General features: G+C 45.5%; 1 protein-coding gene across 3 annotated transcripts in view; it reads left to right on the top strand.

Moving 5' to 3' along the window:
• The window catches only part of SH3PXD2B (SH3 and PX domains 2B), a 182,759-nt gene extending 165,422 nt beyond the window's left edge, over positions 1–17,337 (top strand). For all 3 annotated transcript variants that reach the window (XM_077327052.1, XM_077327050.1, XM_077327053.1), the window contains 4 exons: positions 4,155–4,381; positions 8,725–8,774; positions 10,548–10,673; positions 12,187–17,337. In XM_077327052.1, the coding sequence (XP_077183167.1) occupies positions 4,155–4,381; positions 8,725–8,774; positions 10,548–10,673; positions 12,187–13,725 (1,942 nt within the window). In that variant the 3' untranslated portion in view covers positions 13,726–17,337. The remainder of the gene's footprint in view (positions 1–4,154; positions 4,382–8,724; positions 8,775–10,547; positions 10,674–12,186) is intronic.
• Positions 17,338–20,783: the final 3,446 nt, after the last annotated feature.

Raw genomic sequence — 20,783 nt, 5'->3', positions numbered from 1 at the left:
GGAAAAAAAAGGGCCGATAACTCCCAGTCTGCCGTACGCTGATAGTGTTTTATCCTGGGGGGGAGGGGTCAGCAGATCTTCCTTAGCGCGCCAGCCTCAACCATAGACCTGGCGGACGAGCAGGTCTTGCAGGCTCTGTGGAACGCTGAAAGCTCCCGCAGGGCCCATAGCTCTCCCAGGACTTAAAGGTTAAAACCAAAACCTTGAATTGGATCCAGGCCGCAACCGGCAACCAATGCAGCTGCCTCAGCACTTGCTGGATATCGGTCCTCCATGGTAGTCCTGTGAAGACCCTAGCAGCTAGGGCCTAGCTGCTCCATTTTGTACCAGCTGCAATTTCCGGGTCAGGTTCAAGGGCAGGTCCGCGTAGAGCGAGTTACAGAAATCTATTCTGGAAGTGACTGTCGCATGGATCACTGTGGCTAGGTGTTCAGGGGACAGGTAAGGCGGTAGTAGCCGAGCCTGGCGAAGGTGGAAAAATGCCTGGCCGGCTACCTTTTTGACCTGAGCCTTCATAGTTAGGGAGGAATCAACCCCAGATTCCTGGCCTGGAACGCGATGGTCAGTTGCGTTCCTGCCAAGGTAGGGAGATGCGTTTCCTGGGTTGCCCCCTTCCTCCCCAGCCACAGGACCTCCATCTTGGAAGGGTTGAGTTTCAGGTGACTCTGCTGTAACCATTCAGCCATGGCTTCCAAACATCTGGCAAGTGGTTCTGGGGGGAGTCTGGGCGGCCGTCCATAAGGAGATACAACTGGGTGTCATCCGCATACTGATGACACCCTAAGCTAAAACTCTGTACCAGCTGGGCCAGAGGGCGCATAAAGATGTTGAATAACGTGGGAGAGGGAACCGAGCCCTGAGGGACCCCACAAGGGAGAATACAGACTCGATAACTCCTCTCCCACTGCCACCCTCTGGGTCCGGTTATGGAGGAAGGAGCATAACCAGCTGAGTGCGGTGCCCCTTATCCCCGTACTGGTGAGGCAGCAAGCCAGCAGCTCATGACCAATCACGTCAAACGCAGCCAACAGATCTAATAGAACCAGCAAGGCCGAACTGCCCCTATCCAACTGGTGCCGGAGATCATCTGTCAGGGCAACCAGCGCTGTCTCCACCCCGTGGCCAGGACAGAAGCCAGACTGATATGGATTGAGTGCCAAAGTTTCTTCCAGGAATGCCAGGAGCTGGTCCTCTGCAGTCCTTTCAACTACCTTGCCCACAAACTCTAGATGCGAGACTGGTCGGTAGTTGGCTGAGTCCCGCAGGCTCAGCGATGGTTTTTTAAGGAGAGGGCACACCGCTGCCTCCTTGAGCAGCTCAGGAAGCTCACCTGTCACCAGGGGGCAGTTAATACTGTCCATGAGCTGACCTCCTCCCTGGGGCCTGGGGAACCTTGTTTCTTCCCCACCCCCCCGCTGTGCGCAGCTATTGATTGGCGGTTTGGGGCTGGACTGATAAGCGGAGGGCCCAATTGGGAGGCACTTTGCGCCTCCCAATTGGGCCCTCCGCTTGTCGGTCCAGGGGAAGGGGCCAATTGGCACCCTTCCTCATCCTGAACAGGGGACCACCCTCAGGGCCCTTACTCTTTTATTTAATCTGCTCCGCAGGAGCGGTTAAAGGTTATAGATTTTGAGGGCTGCTGGAAGATTTTTATTACCTTTTTGGTGGCTAAAAGAGAGCTGGCCTTTTCCAGTTTTGATAGTTTTCTCTTTATGGTTGCCCATCCATTGTTGTAAGTAACATTTATGCCTAAGTACTTATAGTGATTTACCTGTTCTATATGATTACCGTTTATTTTCTAAAGAAACTTGTAACAGGTCTTTGAGAAAACCATGATCATAATTTTTTCAAAGTGTATTTTTAGTTGATTATCTCTACAGTAATCTGTCAATAATCATAGATAGTGAATTAGGCCTACTCGAGTTCTAGAAAAGATTACTCTGTTATCTATATGTAAAAGAAACGGAGTGGGTCTTTTCCCAACTAAGGGCAGATGGCCATTAACTTGATCTAAATAGGAGGATACATCATTTAAGAAGAGGTTAATTAATTGAGGTGCAAGGATACAACCTTGTTTCACTCCTATGTTTATTTGGATGTTTGGTGTTAGATTTCCCTCTGAAGAATATTCGACTTGGCAGTAGTTACTATGATGGAGCTGTTTTAATAGAAATAGTAGACGCTGGTTTATGTTTCAATTAGCTAATTGTATCCAGAGTTTCTCTCTGGAGATTGAGTCAAAGGCTGCTTTTAGGTCAATAAAGGCAGCAAATAATTTGCCCGTCTTAGGTTTTGTATATTTCTGGCTTTAAAAAGCCAATACAATGCAATGATTTAAGGTAGTGTATCCCTCCCTAAACCCTATTTGTTCTGGCCCTAAGATGTAATTGTTGGAAGTCCAGTTTATAAGTTTGGAGGCGAGATATTTTGCAAAGAGTTTACCTATGGTTGACAATAAACTGATGGTATGGTAGTTAGTTGGGAGATCAATTTTCCCTCTTTTATATATTGGGGTTATGATAAGATTTTAACCATGACTCTGGGATTTGTCCCATTTTATTGATTTTTGTAAACAAATGTGCAAGGGGCACAGCCCACCAATCTGCATAGTGAATAAGCAAGTCAGGAGGAATCCAATCTGGGCCTGGTGATTTGTGGGGTTTTAATGTTTTTATCAATTCATAGATCTCAGTAGGTTTATTTTATTTTTTATTTTATTCTTAGACTTGTATACTGCCGTTCCCCCAAAGGTCTCATGGTGGTTCACACTAAAACAATAAAATCACCATAAAAACCCCATAATTCCCATTTTACAAAAACAACAATGATGGCAATCTAAAACTTCCAACCCCTCTCCCATTGTTCAGTTGGAGGTCGCCGTCAATTCCATGAGAGAGGGAGCTGGGCTGATGGATCTTGGGGGTCCAAGATGAAGATGGAACCCGGGACTCCGCCCTGGCCTCAACCATACGCCTGGCGGAAGAGCTCTGTCTTGCAGGCCTTGCAGAAAGCTGGTAATTCCGACAGGGTCCTCAGTTCTTCTGGGAGCTCATTCCATCAGGTGGGGTCGAGGCCAGGCAAACGTCCCGGGTGTCTGGGATAACCAGTAGATTCATACCCACAGAGCAAAGAGGCCTGCGGGGGGCATAAGCAACCAAGTGGTCCCGCAGGTAAGCAGGCTTTAAAGGTTAATACCAACACCTTAAACTTGACCCGGAAACAGACTGGTAACCAATGCAGATGACGAAGAACTGGCTGAATACGGGCCCTTCAAGGTGTCCTCGTGAGGTTCAATGTTTGGCCAACAGGGTAATGGAGAGAGTCACATAAAGATGATGAAAGCAACATGCAAAAGTGAATCATCCATTTGGACCCTGGAATGGGGCTTACAGTTTTAGTCACAGTTCTTCAAAATATTTGGTTATCAGACAAAATTAGCACTTTATTTAATGTTTCACAATTTCTGTTGTGAAACGAGGATTTTTTTGCATAACTAGAGACTGATAGTCAGCTTTAACTCGTAGATAGTGGGTTCGGTCATCGAGAAATCTTGATAATACATTAAAATAATGCATTAATGCCTTCTTTTCCAATAAGCATTCTTTATCAAACCAAAGCGGCCGATTAGCTTGCGGCCCGGCAAGCTTCTTTTTGTGGGAAAGGAAAGCAGGGCTGCCAGCACAAACACGCATGTGCAGCAGGTCCGCGCATGCGTGTTTGTGCCATGCACAGCTGCAAACGCGCATGTGCGGCAGTTTCGCGCATGCACGGAAGCCCCACAGAAGCGCTGTGCATTTGCGTCTGTGCATGGCGCAAATGCGCATGCGCAGACCAGCCGCACATGCGCAGCATGCACAGCCACCGGATCGCCCTCCCCCCCACACCGGTCCTCAGCCTTAGAAAGGTTGCGGACAACTGTTTTAGACCACAGAGCAATGAGGCTATAACAGTTCAGTGATTTAACCAGCAACAGCAGATAGCCGCAAATAACAGGTGTTTGTTGTGGCAGCAGGCAAGGTCAGAAGAGATTTATTGTTTTCAAAGCAGCTGCAAACAAGGCTCTTCGGAGGCTTATTGGAAAAGCGTTAATGATCTTCAGCCCATCATATCTAGTGTCTGGTAACATGGCTGACAGCAGCTTCTTATTGTTTCAGGTATCAGGGTCAAGAGGGCTGGGCCCCAGCATCATACCTCAAAAAAGGGAGCGGGGACATGTTTACACCAAAGCTGGGATCTGCAGCTTCTGCCCACTCTTATGCACTGGATCTGGATGGGATTTCCCGGCAGCAGAATTCAGCAGGTCGAGACAAGGATGGGTACAACCACCAAAGAGATGGAAGGTTCGATGGTCGCCCATTGCCAAATGTGGAACTCAGGCGAAGTAAGTTAGAAACTGTGAACTTTAAAATATTAGACCAGCCTTTTCTTAACTTTTTTTACCATTGAGGAACCCCTAAAACATTCTTCAGGCTTTGAGAAACCACAGAGGTGGTGCGATTGTGCGGAATATGTGTGGAAAGCATAGCTGTATGCATGCCCACCAGGGGCCTCTCCCCACCCCCTCCTGGCCCAACATTAGCCATTTTGGGAGAAAAGGGTAGTCAACATGACCATATATCACTCAATAATGTTTAACAATTTTTTGAAACATATAAACATTAATTAACTCCCACCCATTTGGGAAAAGCTGCCAGGGCCGTCAGGAAAACCCAGGGTTTCCTGAAACTCTGGTTGAGAAAGCTTGTATTAGGAAGTTTGTGGGTCAAGCTAGCCAGGCAGGATTCAGGCAAGTTTTCAGGGTGTTCAGAGCTCTGTAGTTTATAAGCTGGGAAAGACTGAGATTGGAATACTTGAAGATGGCTGGCAGTAAATTCTGTGGTTCGCTTATGTGTATCCTGCCTTTAACCCTACAGCCCTCCCCCATCTAATGGATTGCTGAGTAAAGAAGCATACAATGTCTCAACCCTCCCAAAATTGGCATCTCTGCCAGCTACTGTTGGGGATTTGCCTGAGTGAAGCATTTCTCAAGCTCACTGGTGCGGGTGTGTGTTTGACTTGTCCAACATCTCTGCAAAACCTAACCAGCTCACTGTAGAATAGAATCATAGAACTATAGAATAATAGAGTTGGAAGGGACTTCCTGGATCATCTAGTCCAACCCCCTGCACTATGCAGGACACTTACATCCCTATCGCACATCCACCCCCTTGAACCTTCATAGAATCAGCCTCTCCATGAGATGGCTATCCAGCCTCTGTTTAAAAATTTCAAAAGATGGAGAGCCCACCCCATCCAGAGGAAGCCTGTTCCACTGAGAAACTGCTCTAACTGTCAGGAACGTCTTCTGGATGTTTAGACGGAATTTCTTTTGAATTAATTTCATCCCATTCATTCTGGTCTGTCCCTCTGGGGAAAGAGAGAACCACTCTGCTCCATCCTCTACATGGAAGAAGGTTATCAGATCCCCTCTCAGTTGTCTCCAGGCTAAACAGACCAAGTTCCCCCAACCTTTCCTCATTTCTCTTGGTCTCCAAACCCCTCACCAACCCTCCTCTGGACACGCTCCAGTTTGTGTACATCCCTCTTCAACTGTGGTGCCCAAAACTGAACACAGTACTCCAAGTGAGGACGAACCAGAACAGAATAAAGTGGTACCATCACCTGCCGTGATCTGGACACGGTACTCTGTTTGATACAGCACAAAATCCCATTTGCCTTTTTAGCCACTGAGTCACACTGCTGACTCATGTTCAACGTATGGTCTACTAAGACTTCTAGATCCTTTTCACGCATAGTACTGCCAAGATAAATTTCCCCCATCCTATATTGGTGTATATGATTTTTCCTACCTAAATGCAGAACTTTACATTTGTCCCTATTGCATTCCGTTTTATTCAGTTTAGCCCACTTCTCGGGCCTATCAAGATCACCCTGTATTCTGATTCCGTCTTCTGTTGTGTTTGCTACCCCTCCCAGTTTAGTATTGTCTGAAAATTTAATAAGTACTCCCTCTAATCCCTCATCCAAATCATTTATAAATATGTTGAACAACACAGGCCCCAGGACAGATCTCTGGGGCACTCCACTTGTCACCCGAATCCTCCTTTTCCCTTTCTTGAAGATGGGGACAACATTTGCCTGCCTCCAATCACTTGGCACCTCTCCTGTTCTCCAAGAAGTGTCAAAAATAATGGACAGAGGTTCAGAGATGACATGTGCAAGTTCTCTTAGTACCCTTGGATGCAATTCATCTGACCCAGATGTTTCATTTAAAGAAATTGGGTGTTTATAGACTGCCCCCTCAGTGATCCTAGGCCACCATTCCCATACCCCCTATTGTGATATGTTTTTATTATTGTTGTTGTTGTTGTTATTGTTATTGTTATTATTGGATTTCTAACCTGGCCCTAGAGAATTTCCTGGCCCTAGAGAAGTGCGCCTGGCCTCGACAAGGGCCAGGGCCTTTTCGGTCCTGGCCCCTACCTGGTGGAATGAGCTCCCGGGTGAGCTGCGGGCCCTGCAGGATTTACCAGCTTTCTGCAGGGCCTGCAAGACAGAGCTCTTCCGCCAGGTTTTTGGTTGAGGCTGGGGTCAGCGAATGAGTGCCAGCATTCCCCCCCTCCCGGACCTAGTAAGTTAGATCTCCTCCCCACCCTCCCTGCCGCTCTGATAGCAGGAGTGGGAATAATGAGAGCTTCCGCCATGTTGGGATTGTTTTTAAAGTCTTTTAATGGGTATTTTAATGGGGATGGGACTATTGTGACCCGCCACGAGCCTACAGGGAGTGGCAGGAAATAAATCTAATTAATAATAATAATAATAATAATAATAATAATAATAATAATAATAACAACAACAACAACAACAACCCGCCACGAGCCTCGTGACAACATGTAAAAACCGCATAAAACCCCTAATACATAAAAACACCTAAATACAGCCTCCAAACCCACCCCCCTGATGGTGGCAGAAGTATCTGGGAAACAAGGGGTCACTGCTGATGTAGAGAATGGGCTGATCTAAAAAGGGGAGGAGCCGGCCTCAACCATAAGCCTGGAAGAAGAGCTCAGTTTTGTAGGCCCTACGGAAGGATGGCAAATCCTGCAGGGCCCGCAGCTTCTCCAGGGGCTCATTCCACCAGGCAGCCAGGACCGAAAAGGCTCTGGCTCTAGTCAAGGTCAGACACACCTCCCGGGACCCAGGAACCACCAGTAAATTAGACCCCGCCGAGCATAACGCCCTGCGGGGGGCATAAGGCGCTAGGCGGTCCCTCAAATATGTGGGTCCCAGACTTCGGAGGGCCTTAAAGGTTAAAACCAAAACCTTGAACCTGATCTGGCTAGCAATCGGTAGCCAATGCAGCTGCCTCAGCACAGGCTGGACATGGGCCCTCCAAGCTGTTCCTATGAGGACCCTAGCAGCCACATTTTGTACCAGCTGTGATTTCCGGATCAGGCACAGGGGCAGGCCTGTGTAGAGCGAGTTACAGAAATCTATTCTGGAGGTGACTGTCACATGGATCTCAGTGGCTAGGTGGTCAGGAGACAGGTAGGGCACTAGTAGCTGGGCCTGGCGAAGGTGGAAAAAAGCCTGGCCCGCTACCTTCTTGACCTAGGCCTCCAGTGTTAACAAGGCATCCAAGGTCACCCCCAAATTCCTTGCCTGGGGCGCGATGGTCAGTTGCGTCCCGGCCAAGGTGGGTAATCACGCTTCCTGATCTGCTCCCTTCCCCCCAAACCACAGGACCTCCATCTTGGCAGGGTTGAGTTTTAGACGACTCTGCTCGAGCCATCCAGCTACGGCTTCCAAACATCTGGCAAATGGATCTGGGGGGGAATCAAGGCGGCCGTCCATCAGGAGATACAGCTGGGTGTCATCAGCATGCTGATGGCAACCCAAGCTGTAACTCCTGACCAGCTGGGCCAGAGGGCGCATGAAGATGTTGAAAAGTGTGGGGGAAAGCACCAAGCCCTGTGGTACTCCATAGGGGAGCCCAAACGAGCTTGATAGCTCATCCCCCAACGCCACCCTCTGGGTCCGGTTTAGGAGGAAGGAGCGTATCTAGCATAATGCTGTGCCCCTTATCCCCATCCCGGCAAGGCGGCATGCTAGTAGTTCATGGTCGACCACATCAAATGCGGCCGACAGATCTAACAGAACTAACACAGCAGAGCTGCCTTGATCGAGCTGGCGACAGAGATCATTTTGCCACCTAGCTGCCTTTCCCCCCCCCCTGCCTTTCCCATGTTTTCATGGGTGGAATTCTTTTTTTGCCTTCTTTCTGGGTTCTACTAGCATCTTGGAAAGATTCTGGCCATCCCCGTATTCTAAATAGAAAAGGCACCCGTTGAATCAATATATTTCAAGAGACTTGAAGAGTCATTTGGGCTGGCTGGTTTAAACTCACTAAGACCGTTTACGCACTGGAGGTTTCATGCTGGGCTGGAGGCTGGAGGTTTAGTCATGGCAGGTTGCCCCACCTCTTCCTCCACCCACATGGGGGAACATTTGGCCCAGTGCACCTCATCTGCCCCTGATTTCTGTTCTTGCATGGAAGCTGGGGCAGTGAAGTTCCCAGTGTATAAGCGGTCCAAGAGGAATGGTTAGGAGAGAGTTGTGATGTGTCTTTGCTTATTTTGTCTATCACCTTTTGAGGGAACTGGGAACATCGACACATTGGTGATGGTTTTTTTTAAATCACGGTGTAACGTTTTTTCTTGATAGAGTCACCAAAGATGAGGCAGAGACCACCTCCTCGTCGAGATCTCACAATAGTAAGTTTTATGTATAGCTGCAGTTGTTTGATTAATGTTGGTACTTTTTTGAGGCTCAATGAGGTTTAAAAGAGCCACATGCAAGACTAGGCCACTGTTAGTGAAAGTGGGAGGCAATGAGTAAGATTTGCCTCGGTGCGGGGATCCACCAGTAAAGTATCAGTTATCATAAAGGCCATGTGCATCTGCAACTTTTCCTTTAAAATACATGGAAGTAATACTTGAGAAAAGACTGTGTTTTAGCTTTCATGTACTTAAATAATTATATGAAGAATTGTTTTTTTGTACCCCACTTTTCACTACCAAAAGCAGCTTACAGTCCTCTTCCCATAACAGCCACACTGTGAGGTAGGTGGGGCAGAGAGCTCTGAGAGAACTGAGACTGGCCCAAGGACACCCTGCTGGCTGCACATGGAAGAAAGGGGAATCAAACCCGGTTCTCTATATTAGAGGCCACTGCTCTTAATGCTGGGGAAAATAGCAGCTTCTAAAGGTGTGTTAAGACCTGTAAATATACATTTTGTGCTCCAGTATTTGAATCCTCATGGATTTGAATCCTCATGAATTCATGGCCCTTGTTTGTAGTAGGTTTGGCATTTGCGGTTGAGACATAGAAATCAGACTTAAAACTCTAGGATCACCTTCATTTTTTCTCTAAGTCAGCTCAACCTTTCACATGCTGCAGCCTGAACATAATGGTGGGCTATAAATGAAGCAACTGAGCATGCTGTAGGCCAGCACATGCAAAACATCCACATGTGTCTCTTTCACTACATATGCATGTATCAGGCAGCTGCAATTATCCACATTACCCCACCCCAAATCTTGCAGTAACCATGACCAGTGGAAAGGAATAAGCCTATTTGCCTGAACACTTAAGTAATAATGTGACAATTGGGTAGCTTCATTTAGGGGAAGGGCTACAGCTCAGCAGTAGAACATCTGCTTGGCATACAAAAGGCCCCAGCATCTCCATTTATAAAGTCAAGGCAGTCGATGACGTGAGAGACCTTTGCCTGAAACCCTGAAGAGTTGCTGTCTAAACAGACAGTACTGGCTTTGAAGGACCACGGGTCTGATGTAGTATAAAGCAGGTACCTAGAATAGAAGCATAGAATCATAGAGTTGGAAGGGCTGTTCAGGTAATCTAGTCCAGCCTCCTGCTCAACGCAGGATCAGCCTAAAGCATCCAGGATAAGTCAGTCCAGCTACAGGTAGTTTACTGCAGGTCCTATCCTCTGCTGCCAAGAGAAACTGCTCCCTGCCCTCCTCCAAGTGACAACCTTTCATATACTTAAAGATAGCAGTCATATCCCCTCTCAGCCTCCTCCATGGGTTCATTCATGTGTTCCTTGACAGGGAAACATACTAGCCCTCTTGCTGTGCTGTAGGGCTCTGGAGCACACAGAACTAGTTGCTATCAGCGTGTAAGCAGAACAGAATGCATGGGAGTTATGCAATCTATATAACTCATGTGCTCACTCAGTCCTTGCAGGGCCAGAGATCCAGTATGGCGTAGTGGTTAAGAGCGGTGGCCTCTAATCTGGAGAACTGGGTTTGATTTCCTCACTCCTTCACATGGAACCAGTTGGTTGACCTTGGGCCATTCACAGTTCTCTCAGAGCTCTCTCAGCCTTGAGGGGAGAGGAAGGGAAAGGCAATTGTAAGTCGCTTTGAGACTCCCTTGGGTAGTAAAGCTCAACTCTTCTTCTTCCTCTTCTTCCTCCGATGGGCATAGATTGATGTGATTTGTTTTGCATTTTTCCACCATAGCCACGTGGCCTCCACCTGCCAAAGCCTCCTGTGCCACCGCAAGTAGAAGAGGAGTATTACACCATTGCTGACTTCCAGACCACTATTCCTGATGGCATCAGCTTTCAAGCAGGACTGAAAGTAGAGGTGAGGCTGCATCTTGCCCCATCTCATTACCTCTGCCGTATGACCTTCCACAATATTTGTGAGGACTCTTTGCTCCCAAGAAGGCTCTCTTCTGCAAGGCTTTTCTTGGTGTCAGAGGGCTGAAGACCAGTTCTAACAACACACTTGACCTGTTTAAAGGAGCTGCTGTCATAAACTTAATTTTTGCATGGCGATTGAGTCCATATTCATTGCAGATGGGCTCCATTGTGAATTTGCTCCAGTGAGACAAGGTATTCTCTGTCTTTCTGATACTACTTGGAGAAGTCTTGGGGGGCCCCCCTTGGGGAGGGGAGTATCAAGTTAGAACTGACTTACGGTGATCCCTGCAAGGTTTCCAAGGCACGACACAGGCAGAGGTGCTTTGCCTCTGCACTGCAACCCAGTGTGTCTCCTATCCAAATACTAGCCAGGGCCAACCCCACTTAGCTTCTAAGATATGACTAGATGAGGCTAGCCTGATCTGTCCAGGTCGGGGTGAGATGGGAAGATGGGGATGACAAGTGATTAAAAGGACAGGGAGTACAAGGTTCACTTGGTGGGCCGGGAGCATGGGAGCTGGCTCTCTTGGATATGGTTAGCAAGAGGGAGGGTCACATTTTGGTCCAAAGTAAAGCAGTCAGGGACCAAAGGGCCGCCTAGGATTGCTGGGTTCACCCTGGCTGCTGGTGGGGGATCAGGGGGAGGATTGTTAGATCCAAGTTGGGAAACTTCTGGATATATGAGGGTGGGGCCTGGGGGAGATAGGGCCCTCAGTGGGGTACAATGCCATAGAGTCAACCCTCTCCTAGCATCCATTTTCTGCAGGTGAACTTATCTCTGTAGTCTGGTGATAAACTGTAATTCCAGGTCCCACCTGGAGCCTGGCATTTCTAGAAACACCTCTTGTGGCAGATCTAGAGTGATTTGTCCTTTTATGTGCCCTTTTAGAGTAGCACAGGACTGTCCTCCCAAGCTGTAGTATAGGCAAGAGTCTGTTACATAAGATACAGGCATATTCTTTCATTTATGGAAGGAAGCCGATTTAGTTGTGGGTGTGTAGGCCCTGATCTCTTTTTTCTCCCTACACCCTAGCAATAATTTTCTGCATATTTTTCTTTGTGTGTAAGATTTCCTTCTCCCCATCTAACCATGCACATTTTAAAAGTTAGAGGCTTGATCCTTCCCAGAGATTCTTGGGATCCTGCCAGGCCAGCATGCTTATAAACAACTCAATACTGACCTCTAGTGGTCGATTACTGTGTTACTTTTTAGGCAATCAGTTTCTGCTGTGCTCAGATTATGACTGCTAACCAATGCTTTGGTCTGACATGTTATATGAACCAAGGTCTAAATTCAACTTCATCAGAAAATCTGGAAGCTACTGGTATATACTACCAGTCATCTGATATGTGGTGCATGTCATCTTCATTATTATTACCCTGATTGTATGTGATGGAGAGAAGGAGCTGGTGCTAAAAGTTCTAAGGACATTATGGCTTTGTTTGCTTTACAGGTGATTGAGAAGAACCTGAGTGGCTGGTGGTACATTCAGATTGAGGAGAAAGAAGGCTGGGCACCAGCTACATTTATCGATAAATACAAGAAGACTAGTAATGCATCTAGGCCAAACTTCTTGGCACCCCTACCAAATGAGATTGCACAGCTCCGCCTTGGCAATAGTACAGCAGAGAACACCTTTAATGGCGACACCCCAGGGCCATCCAGGCCTTTGCCTGATGCACCTGGTGCAGACCTTGGAGGGAAGTGGAAAGGGAAGGAGGCCCCCAAAGTGGCCATGTCTGAGAACAGTGACGCGCCTCTGTTTGTAGGCTATGAGGAGATCTCCAGTCAAGATGCGGAGGAGAAACCTAGCCTTCCACCTCGGAAGGAATCAATTATCAAATCAGAAGAGGAGTTCATGGAAAGGCAGCGGCTGGAACAGAGGCCGCCCCCAAAGCCTCCTGGTACCATCTTGCCAGCAATTCCACCCAAGCAAGCTGTGCCTCCCAGGGACAACCGGAAACCAGAACTCAAAACAGAGAAAGGGAAATTGTTCCAGCTGAAAAATGAAATGGGCTTAGAGTGCGGGCACAAAGTGTCACCCAAAGAAATAAAGAAGCCAAACCTCCGGCCCATAGTCAAGCCAACTAAACCAAAAATTGAACCCGTGGAGGATAAGCCTGAGCTGGTTGCCCCAAACCCCTTCTTGAAATCAAAGCCTCAGATCAGACCCAAGCCAGCAGCAGCCCCTCGAACAGACCCCCCAGGCGCTCAGGCAGATGATAAACTAGACATTTGCAATCTGAGGAGCAAGCTCAGGCCTGCAAAAATGCAAGAGAAAATGTCTGAGCAGGACTCTGTGGCAGGGGAAGGTGCCTTGAATAGCAGTGTGTTGTCAGCAGAACTTTCTGTCAGACCTCAGGAAAGACCAAATGCAGAGATTAGGCCTCCCTCCAGACCAGACAGCCAGATCTTTAAGGAAACTCCTTTGCCCAAAGCTCCTGTTGCCTCATCAAAGACAGGCGAGAGTGAGCCCAAGAGTGGCTTTCCAGTTCCCAGGGAACCACCTCAGCGGCCCATTGTACCACCCCGGAGGCCACCCCCTCCGAAGAAAGTATCCTCTGCATCTCCATGTGGCCCCTCTCCGGAGCACAAAGCCCCCCAGAGGGAAGTGCCTGAAATCCAAGCAGCCCCAGTGCCTGGCAGGCCAATGCTGGTCCCACCAAAAGCCAAAGGTTTCCTGCCAGCGGTGGGCCAAGATGATGCCAAAGCAAAAAGTGGCTTAGGCCAAAAGGTGGTCCCCAAGCCGATGGAGAGGGAGACCAAGGAGAAAGTGTCTGTTCCCATCACCAGTTCGGATGTCTCCAAAGAAGCCCTCTATGTGGCCGTGGCAGATTTCGATGGAGATGAAGAAACCAGCAGCTTTAAAGAAGGGACATTATTTGAAGTTCGAGAGAAGAACAGCAGTGGCTGGTGGTTTTGCAAAGTCCTCACTGGAGGACCATGTTGGGAAGGCTGGATTCCTTCCAACTATCTCATTAAAAAGCCATAGTCATTCCTCCTTCATCTTCAGTTTATGCAGTTCAACATTCCCCATTTATTACTAAAAATATTTAATTAGCTTATTAATTTATAGGGTTTTCCCTTAATAAGGTTGGCTTTTAAAAAAAAAGTATCTGGGATACCATGCATTCCAACATATGTCTTTTCCAAGTCAGGCCAGTGAGAGAAGCAGGACTTGATTAATATAGATCAGCTTTTGGCAAACCGTTTCCTGTATACCTTTTGCCCCTGTCTACACTTCTGTAGGGCTTAAGACATCTTGTTCCTCACAAGACTGGTTAATGAGAATGTCCTTTTTTATTTCTCTGCCAGCTCTGAAGCAAATGATGTAAAAAAAAAACCCCAAAAACCCAGAGACGGCAAAATGTATAATTAAGTGCTCATGATTCTGTTTTCAGGTAGTCTTCTTGCTTAGAGCTAATCTTACTAGTGAAGGAAGGAAAGAGGGAAATAGAAAGGCCATTCTTTGACTGACTTTCCTTGTTAAATGTCAAGTACCATATCACTCAGTTAACTATTAGCAAGAGCTAAGGGACCCTGTAGCAATAAGAAGAAATAATCAGTTCAGTTGTATGCTATGTAGGTACACAGTTGTACCTATTGATTGTAAACTATATTGAACACCAGGTGCAAAGGCTTACCCACGCAGGGAGAGAAGATCTTTCAAGCCTCAAGTCTCTGCTTTTATCCCCTATTTGGAAAATCTCACTGACAGAACTGTTGGTTTTTGTGGGGCAGCTGGTACTACATGATGCCTTTTGGGAATGGGCTCTCTCTGCTGCCCGTGTCACAGTGTGGGCTTATATTTATCTGTACTGCGTCCTCATTTTGGTAGACAGAGCATTTATCTGCACTGCTTAATTCCAAGGATCTGAACAACTCCAGACACTGTGGCAGGAGGGTGGCTTGGCAGAACGTGGTGCCTTTCCTTCAAGCTTAGGTGGCACGGTTGCATTCTTTAGTGCTCCTGCAAGTTGGCCCCTTACACGGTTCAGTCCTGATCCCCTCCTTTCCTGTAGGTGACAGCCACCAAGATGGTTGCTCTCCAGTGGGTGCTAATAACTTCTTTTCAAGCTGGAAGTAGCAGCCAGATCTCTTGGCGGGGAGGAAGGTTTTGTTGCCATATCTATCTATTTTATCTCTTCCATATCCTTTTTCTTGTATGAGTCTTTTCCAAAATGCATGTGTCCCATTTTCTGTGTGTGTGTTGGTAGAAAGAGAAACAAAACAGAGTTGAGGGAACCTGATGCAGTGTTTAGTGAAACATGCAGCCGGCCTAAAAAATAATCTGACAGTCTGAGAATCATGGGACACATACCTGCTCTGGGGCTACTTGGTCAGGGCCCCATCCCTCCCTTGCAAACACACATACACAAACACAGAGACATGCAGAGATGCCCTTCCATCTCCCCCTTTCCCTACTTACCTGTTGGTTTCTCAACCTCCTCCTTGGTTCCTCCCCCCTTACAAACACACACGCAGAGACACTCCCTTCTCCCCTCCCGTTTCCCCTTTTACCTGTTGGTTTCTCAACCTTCCCTTCTCCCTCCTTCCCTCCCTAGCAACACACACACACACACAAACTCCCTTCCCCCCTCCACTTTCCTCTTTCTGCTCACCTTGTTCTCGGGCCTCCACCACTGCCTCGGCCCCCACTGGGCGTGTAGCAGCTGGCTAGGCCCCTGGGGCCAGCATAGCTAATGCCAAGGCCTCGGGGGTGGGGCAGCTGCTGGCTCGGCCCCCACTGCACATGCAGTGGCTGGCTATGTCCCTGGGATCTTCGTGGCCACTGCCAAGGCCTCAGGGATAGGGCAGCCACTGCCTCGGCCCCCCTGGGCACACAGTGGCTGACTGGGCCCTCTACATCTTCTGGCATGCTCTGTGGGTGGGACTATGGATATCATGTCCATATTCATTTCCATTTGACGAGGTGTGCCAGAAGATGTGTCCCACTTTTTAAAAAAATTCGTTTTCAGAGTGGTGAAAACTATTCTATAACCACCCCCACCCCCAGTCAGACAACATATGTGGCCAAGCTATAGCTCTTGGTACATGCCTGTGGTACTGTAACATTGGTTCTGAATTTATTAGGGAATAGGTACTTTGTGCTAAGACTCCCTTCACATGACATTTCTATAGTTTACAATGTGAACTCACGTGCATGCATATGGCATCAGGCATAGAAACGTGTCCGTGTGTTTGGTGCGTAAAAGTTTTAAAATGCACCAGAGAGGTGTGTTCATCTTTTTCCCATAGTTCTAGACTGCAGTCTAGATGATGTTGAATGGATAATGTTTTGAAGTAAAAAAACGAAAAGGGCCAAATCTCAATGGTTCTATAACTGAGCTCAGAATAACTGGATTTTATGTTGGTCCTAAAACAGGTGCAGGTCTTGAAAAAAAGACTTAGAATTCAAGAGATGGAATCCCAGTTACCTCCAGTAGTTCAAAGATGTAATTTGTTGTCTAGCTGGCCTCCCCTGGTTGGAATCTATGAATATGATTGTTAAAATATATGTTATTTTTAAACCAATCATTATAGGGATTCCAGCTCCCAGTTTTGCCTTTAAAAATCTGTACCTGATGTTTTGTGTCTGCATTTTTTCCCTAAAGACTTGCTGTTTTGGCCACCATTACCAAGTACTGGGGTATTTGTTCATACTTCAGGTTTAATCTTGTCCCTTACATTGTCAATGGATAGGATCTGTTTTGGTGGTTTTCATGCCTGAGATCTATACTTCTCATGGCTGTTCCTACCCTCCCTGATCCTCAGCTGTTTATTGATACTATAAGATCAATTATTGAATGATCTGCTTTCCAGCAGTGTTAATTCCATAAACAACCATTCAACACTTCCCCTTTTGCCATCCTATTTGATCTGTATGTTACAGCAGCATAACTGTCAATTGAATAGAGAGAAATGACCAACTCAAGGTGCTGTCACTTTCCCATAGTGCACTGAGTTCCAAAGACTCATCCAGTCCCATTTTTTAGATTGTAAAGAGCTCCCCCAGTTGAGAGAGCAATGTCACAGACTTGGTGTTCTGGTCTTTGTTCCCTTGGCTGCTAAAGCATGGCCATGACATTTCTGGAACTCCATTTATTATTACATAAAATACAGACAATAAGATAGCCTACTTTAGGGTTTTTCAGACGACCTAATGAGCTAACACTCTCCTAATCCTTTATTATCCTGTGTTAAAAGGCAAAACCTGAACAACAGTCTATTACCACAGCACAAAATTAGTTACACATTTATTTTCCTTTTTTACCATATAGTAGCCTGATGGTTGTTTATTGAAAAAATAAAGGATGAGCCTCTTAATGACTGAATCCAAATTTACAGTCCTTTGACTGGGGTGTTGTGGGCTCAAGGAAGGCTTACCGAATGGCCTTATGTTTGCATCTGCAGTCTTTAGAATCCTGTTGTAATGCCTAATATTATGTAATCAGTCTTTACATTTCAGTGGGTGGGTTGGGGTTTTGTTTTTTGTGAGGAGTATAGATGTAGCCTGTGTAAAAATCATGTATACTTCCCTCATTTAAAGGGTTTTTTAAGATAAATAATTAAAAAAGGCTTGACTGGTTTCAAGCAGAATTACTATGAAGTGTCTGTTTCTCTAAGAGTTCTCAGCTTAGATGGCTAAAGTGTAGTGCCATTTTCTCAAGATAATGTTTCTTGCAGATAATCCAGCAAATTTGATCCCACCAGGATCAAATTAAAGCCTTAAATTTGTTACGATTCAGTGGACCGTAAGTAAGCAATATCTAAACTAAAGGACTGAAACTCAACAGTTTTTACATAACAAAATCTTCACGTGTATCTGGTAGAATCAGAAAGTTTGGTATTGGCTACCCAAGTCTAATCTTTCAGAATTATTGTTTAGTACCCTCACCTTCCTCCTCAGTGGGGATCCAATGCGACTTCCATTGCTGTGCATGACTGGTCCAAGGACACCTAATAAAAGTGATGGTTTCAAACCCTGGTATCTCAGATCCTACTATGACACTTGTCACCACTGCACCACATGTCAAAGATATGTCATATCTACACAGTTCACTTCTAATTTTTATTAAATACCTCTCATCACATATTCAGTATATTATGTGCTAAGGGATCAATGGCCTTTGAAAATCTGGGCAACACTGCTGTGGACAAAAGTTGTACTTGCCTGCTTTGAATACAACTACCTGTTTTTCCCCCCCTCCCATTAAGTAGCAACTAATCCTGTAGGGTTTTCAAGCAAGAGAATTCAGAAGAGACAATCTGGGGGTCCTGCCCTATGCTAAATGCTAAGTGTTAGATGTGACGGCAGGAAGATCACAGCCTTCGAGATACCATCGCGAGCCATGCTAATGGCTTGAGGTCAAGAGCAACAAAGTTATGGAGGAAGGGTTTTTTTCTTGTTTTATCGCCATCTTGATGTTAGCTTTTAATTGTGGGCATGGGGAATATTTTATTCGTTGGTGGTCTTGCATGCAAATATTAACCAGGGTCAACCCTGCTTAACTTTCAAGGTCTTAATACAACCGGTGAAGACCCATCAGCTGTAATCAAGCAGAACAAAAAAGTCTCAAACTGGCGATGGCAAAATTATTTATTCCAATGTTCAAAACAATTTCCCAATGTTCAAACCAATTTCAAAACAGATTCCCAGGCATAGTCCGTTTTCAATATCTTAATCAGTGATGTTCTAAATATAAATATATATTAATATACATAACATGTAAGTATATCCCCATGCTATATGTTAATTCAATATAATATAATATAATTCAATATAAGGATTCAGTATAAGGATCAAAAATAGATGGAAATACCTCAATATTGTTAATAACTCAGTCTTCTCTAATTATATTTTTATGGGAGTTTTATGGGAGTTGGAATTATAGAAAATAACCTACAGAGATAAATCATACATAGTATAAATCTTTATAAAATGTCACTAAAGGTTAATTCTACTTGAATGGCGAATATTACCTACTTAGTCTCTGATAATGTCTTGGTTTATGTAGTTCAGTCTCAAATTGGTCACATAATATCCAAATTTGTAGGGATCTAATGAAATTCAACAAAAACAATATTAATGTCATATACCATAATGCCTATTAAATGTTATTTAAATGTTAAGTATAAACCACACTTTCAATATCAATTCTCAGTCATAATTACCTACCAATATTAATGTCACAATGTGTAATTACAACAGTGATTCAAGGAAATTAAAGAAATCTTACTATGTATACTTAAATCCACTCAATCAGTTCTTTAGAGCAGTTATGATACAGCAGCCATTTAAAGAAATATACTTCTCTTTTATAGGAAACATGTTAAATCCGTTATGTTTAGCCCATTACGTTGTAAGGCTTTTAACTTAAAAATCCATTCAGCCTCCTCTTGTAGTAATCGTTTTGAATGTTTACTTTTACCAAACCATGTTGTTGTATCTGTTCTATGCCTGTGAATTTCAACTGGTTCCAAGAATGATTTTTATCCAGAAAAAGTTAGGTGAGGGGGGCCTCAATGACACCATGCTTTAACCTGAACACATGTTCTAATATGCATATCTTGATAGCATATGTGGACATTCCAATGTAAATCTTCGGGCAAATACACCTAATTAAATAAATTACTCCAGATGTGTTGCAATTTATGAACTTATTTATGATAATATTACAAACTCCATCCTGTAATGTAGAGCTCCTGGCCTCCATAAATTTTCAGGGTTGACAAGTTCCACATTTAAAACAACCAGCTGGTAGCTGATTTTCTCCAAAGAGTAATGAACTCTTTAATGTTCCTCCCCCATTTCCAAGCAAAAATGAGTTTTGTCTCACATCCTTTTAAAAGAGAAATCATGTGCCAGTGTCTAGAAATAATATTCTTAATTTTCTGTGAATAAGGAGAAAAGTCAAATACACAAACCATCTTATTAAGAAGCATATGTTCTTGTGGAGCTTATGGTGGGGCAGTGCGGTGGGGCGAAGGGCGTAGTGTCAACAGCAGCATGAGCATGTGGATGCGAGAGGTGACAGGGCCGCCATGTTTGAAGGGGTGTCTGATGGTGTCCAGCTGTTTTGGGTTGGAGCCGTGACTACCTGAGGTGCGTGTGTGGCGGCATCATCCCTTGTGGTGGCTGTGAAGGGGTGTTGGATGTTGGGCAGTAGTTGGGGATCAATGGCATGGCGAGGCGTGTCACCTGCTGCCCTCAGGGTGCTCGAGCGGAACAGCGGGGCAGCGGAGAAGCATCGTGCTCGGCAGCCAGGCTTGTATGTAGGGTGGCCACTGGGCAGGCGAGTGGCTAGTCAGGGAGGGCAGGAGCTGTAGGGGCCGGCCCAATCAGGGTGGCCCGTATTGGCACTCGGACACCCCGGACAGCTCAACCCACCATGGATATGAATGGTTAGAACATCACTGATGAAGATATTGAAAATGGACTATACCTGGGAATCCATTTTGAAATTGGTTTGAACATTGGGAATTTGTTTTGAACATTGGAATAAATTATTTCGCCATCGCCAGCTTAAGACTTTTCTTCTGCTAACTTTCAAAATCTGACATAAACATAAATAAGTTGTAGCACTGCTTTTTCTGATATTTTTTGCTGGACTTATTTGGGTCTTTTTTAATAGGAGTTCTGTAATAATTCTTCAAAGCAAACACGATAAACAAAAAGCCTAATAAATAATTTTCAAGCTTATTTATTTGTAACATTTGTCCACTGCCCTCCCCTGAGGCTCAGGGTAGTTCACATGGAATGTAAAGGAACAATACATCAAACTGGGTTTTTTTGCATCAAATACAGCAATGGTAATAATAATATCAATAACAGAGAATAACTGTTTAACAGGATAACAGTCAAATAGGTTCTCCTCAGTCTTCTCTTGTGAGGGAAATAGTGCTCAATGTGGTAAACCCATATCACAACAGGGGGGATGGGAATTGTGGCCTAGGATCACTGTAGAGGCAGTCCATAAACACCCAGTTTCTTTAAATGAAACAAAGTCTTCTGGGCCAGGCGAATTGCATCCAAGGGTACTAAAAGAA

The sequence above is a fragment of the Paroedura picta genome, chromosome 3 (assembly GCF_049243985.1).
Source record: "Paroedura picta isolate Pp20150507F chromosome 3, Ppicta_v3.0, whole genome shotgun sequence".
Lineage (NCBI taxonomy): Eukaryota > Metazoa > Chordata > Lepidosauria > Squamata > Gekkonidae > Paroedura > Paroedura picta.
This window is presented reverse-complemented; position numbering and strand designations above follow the sequence as displayed.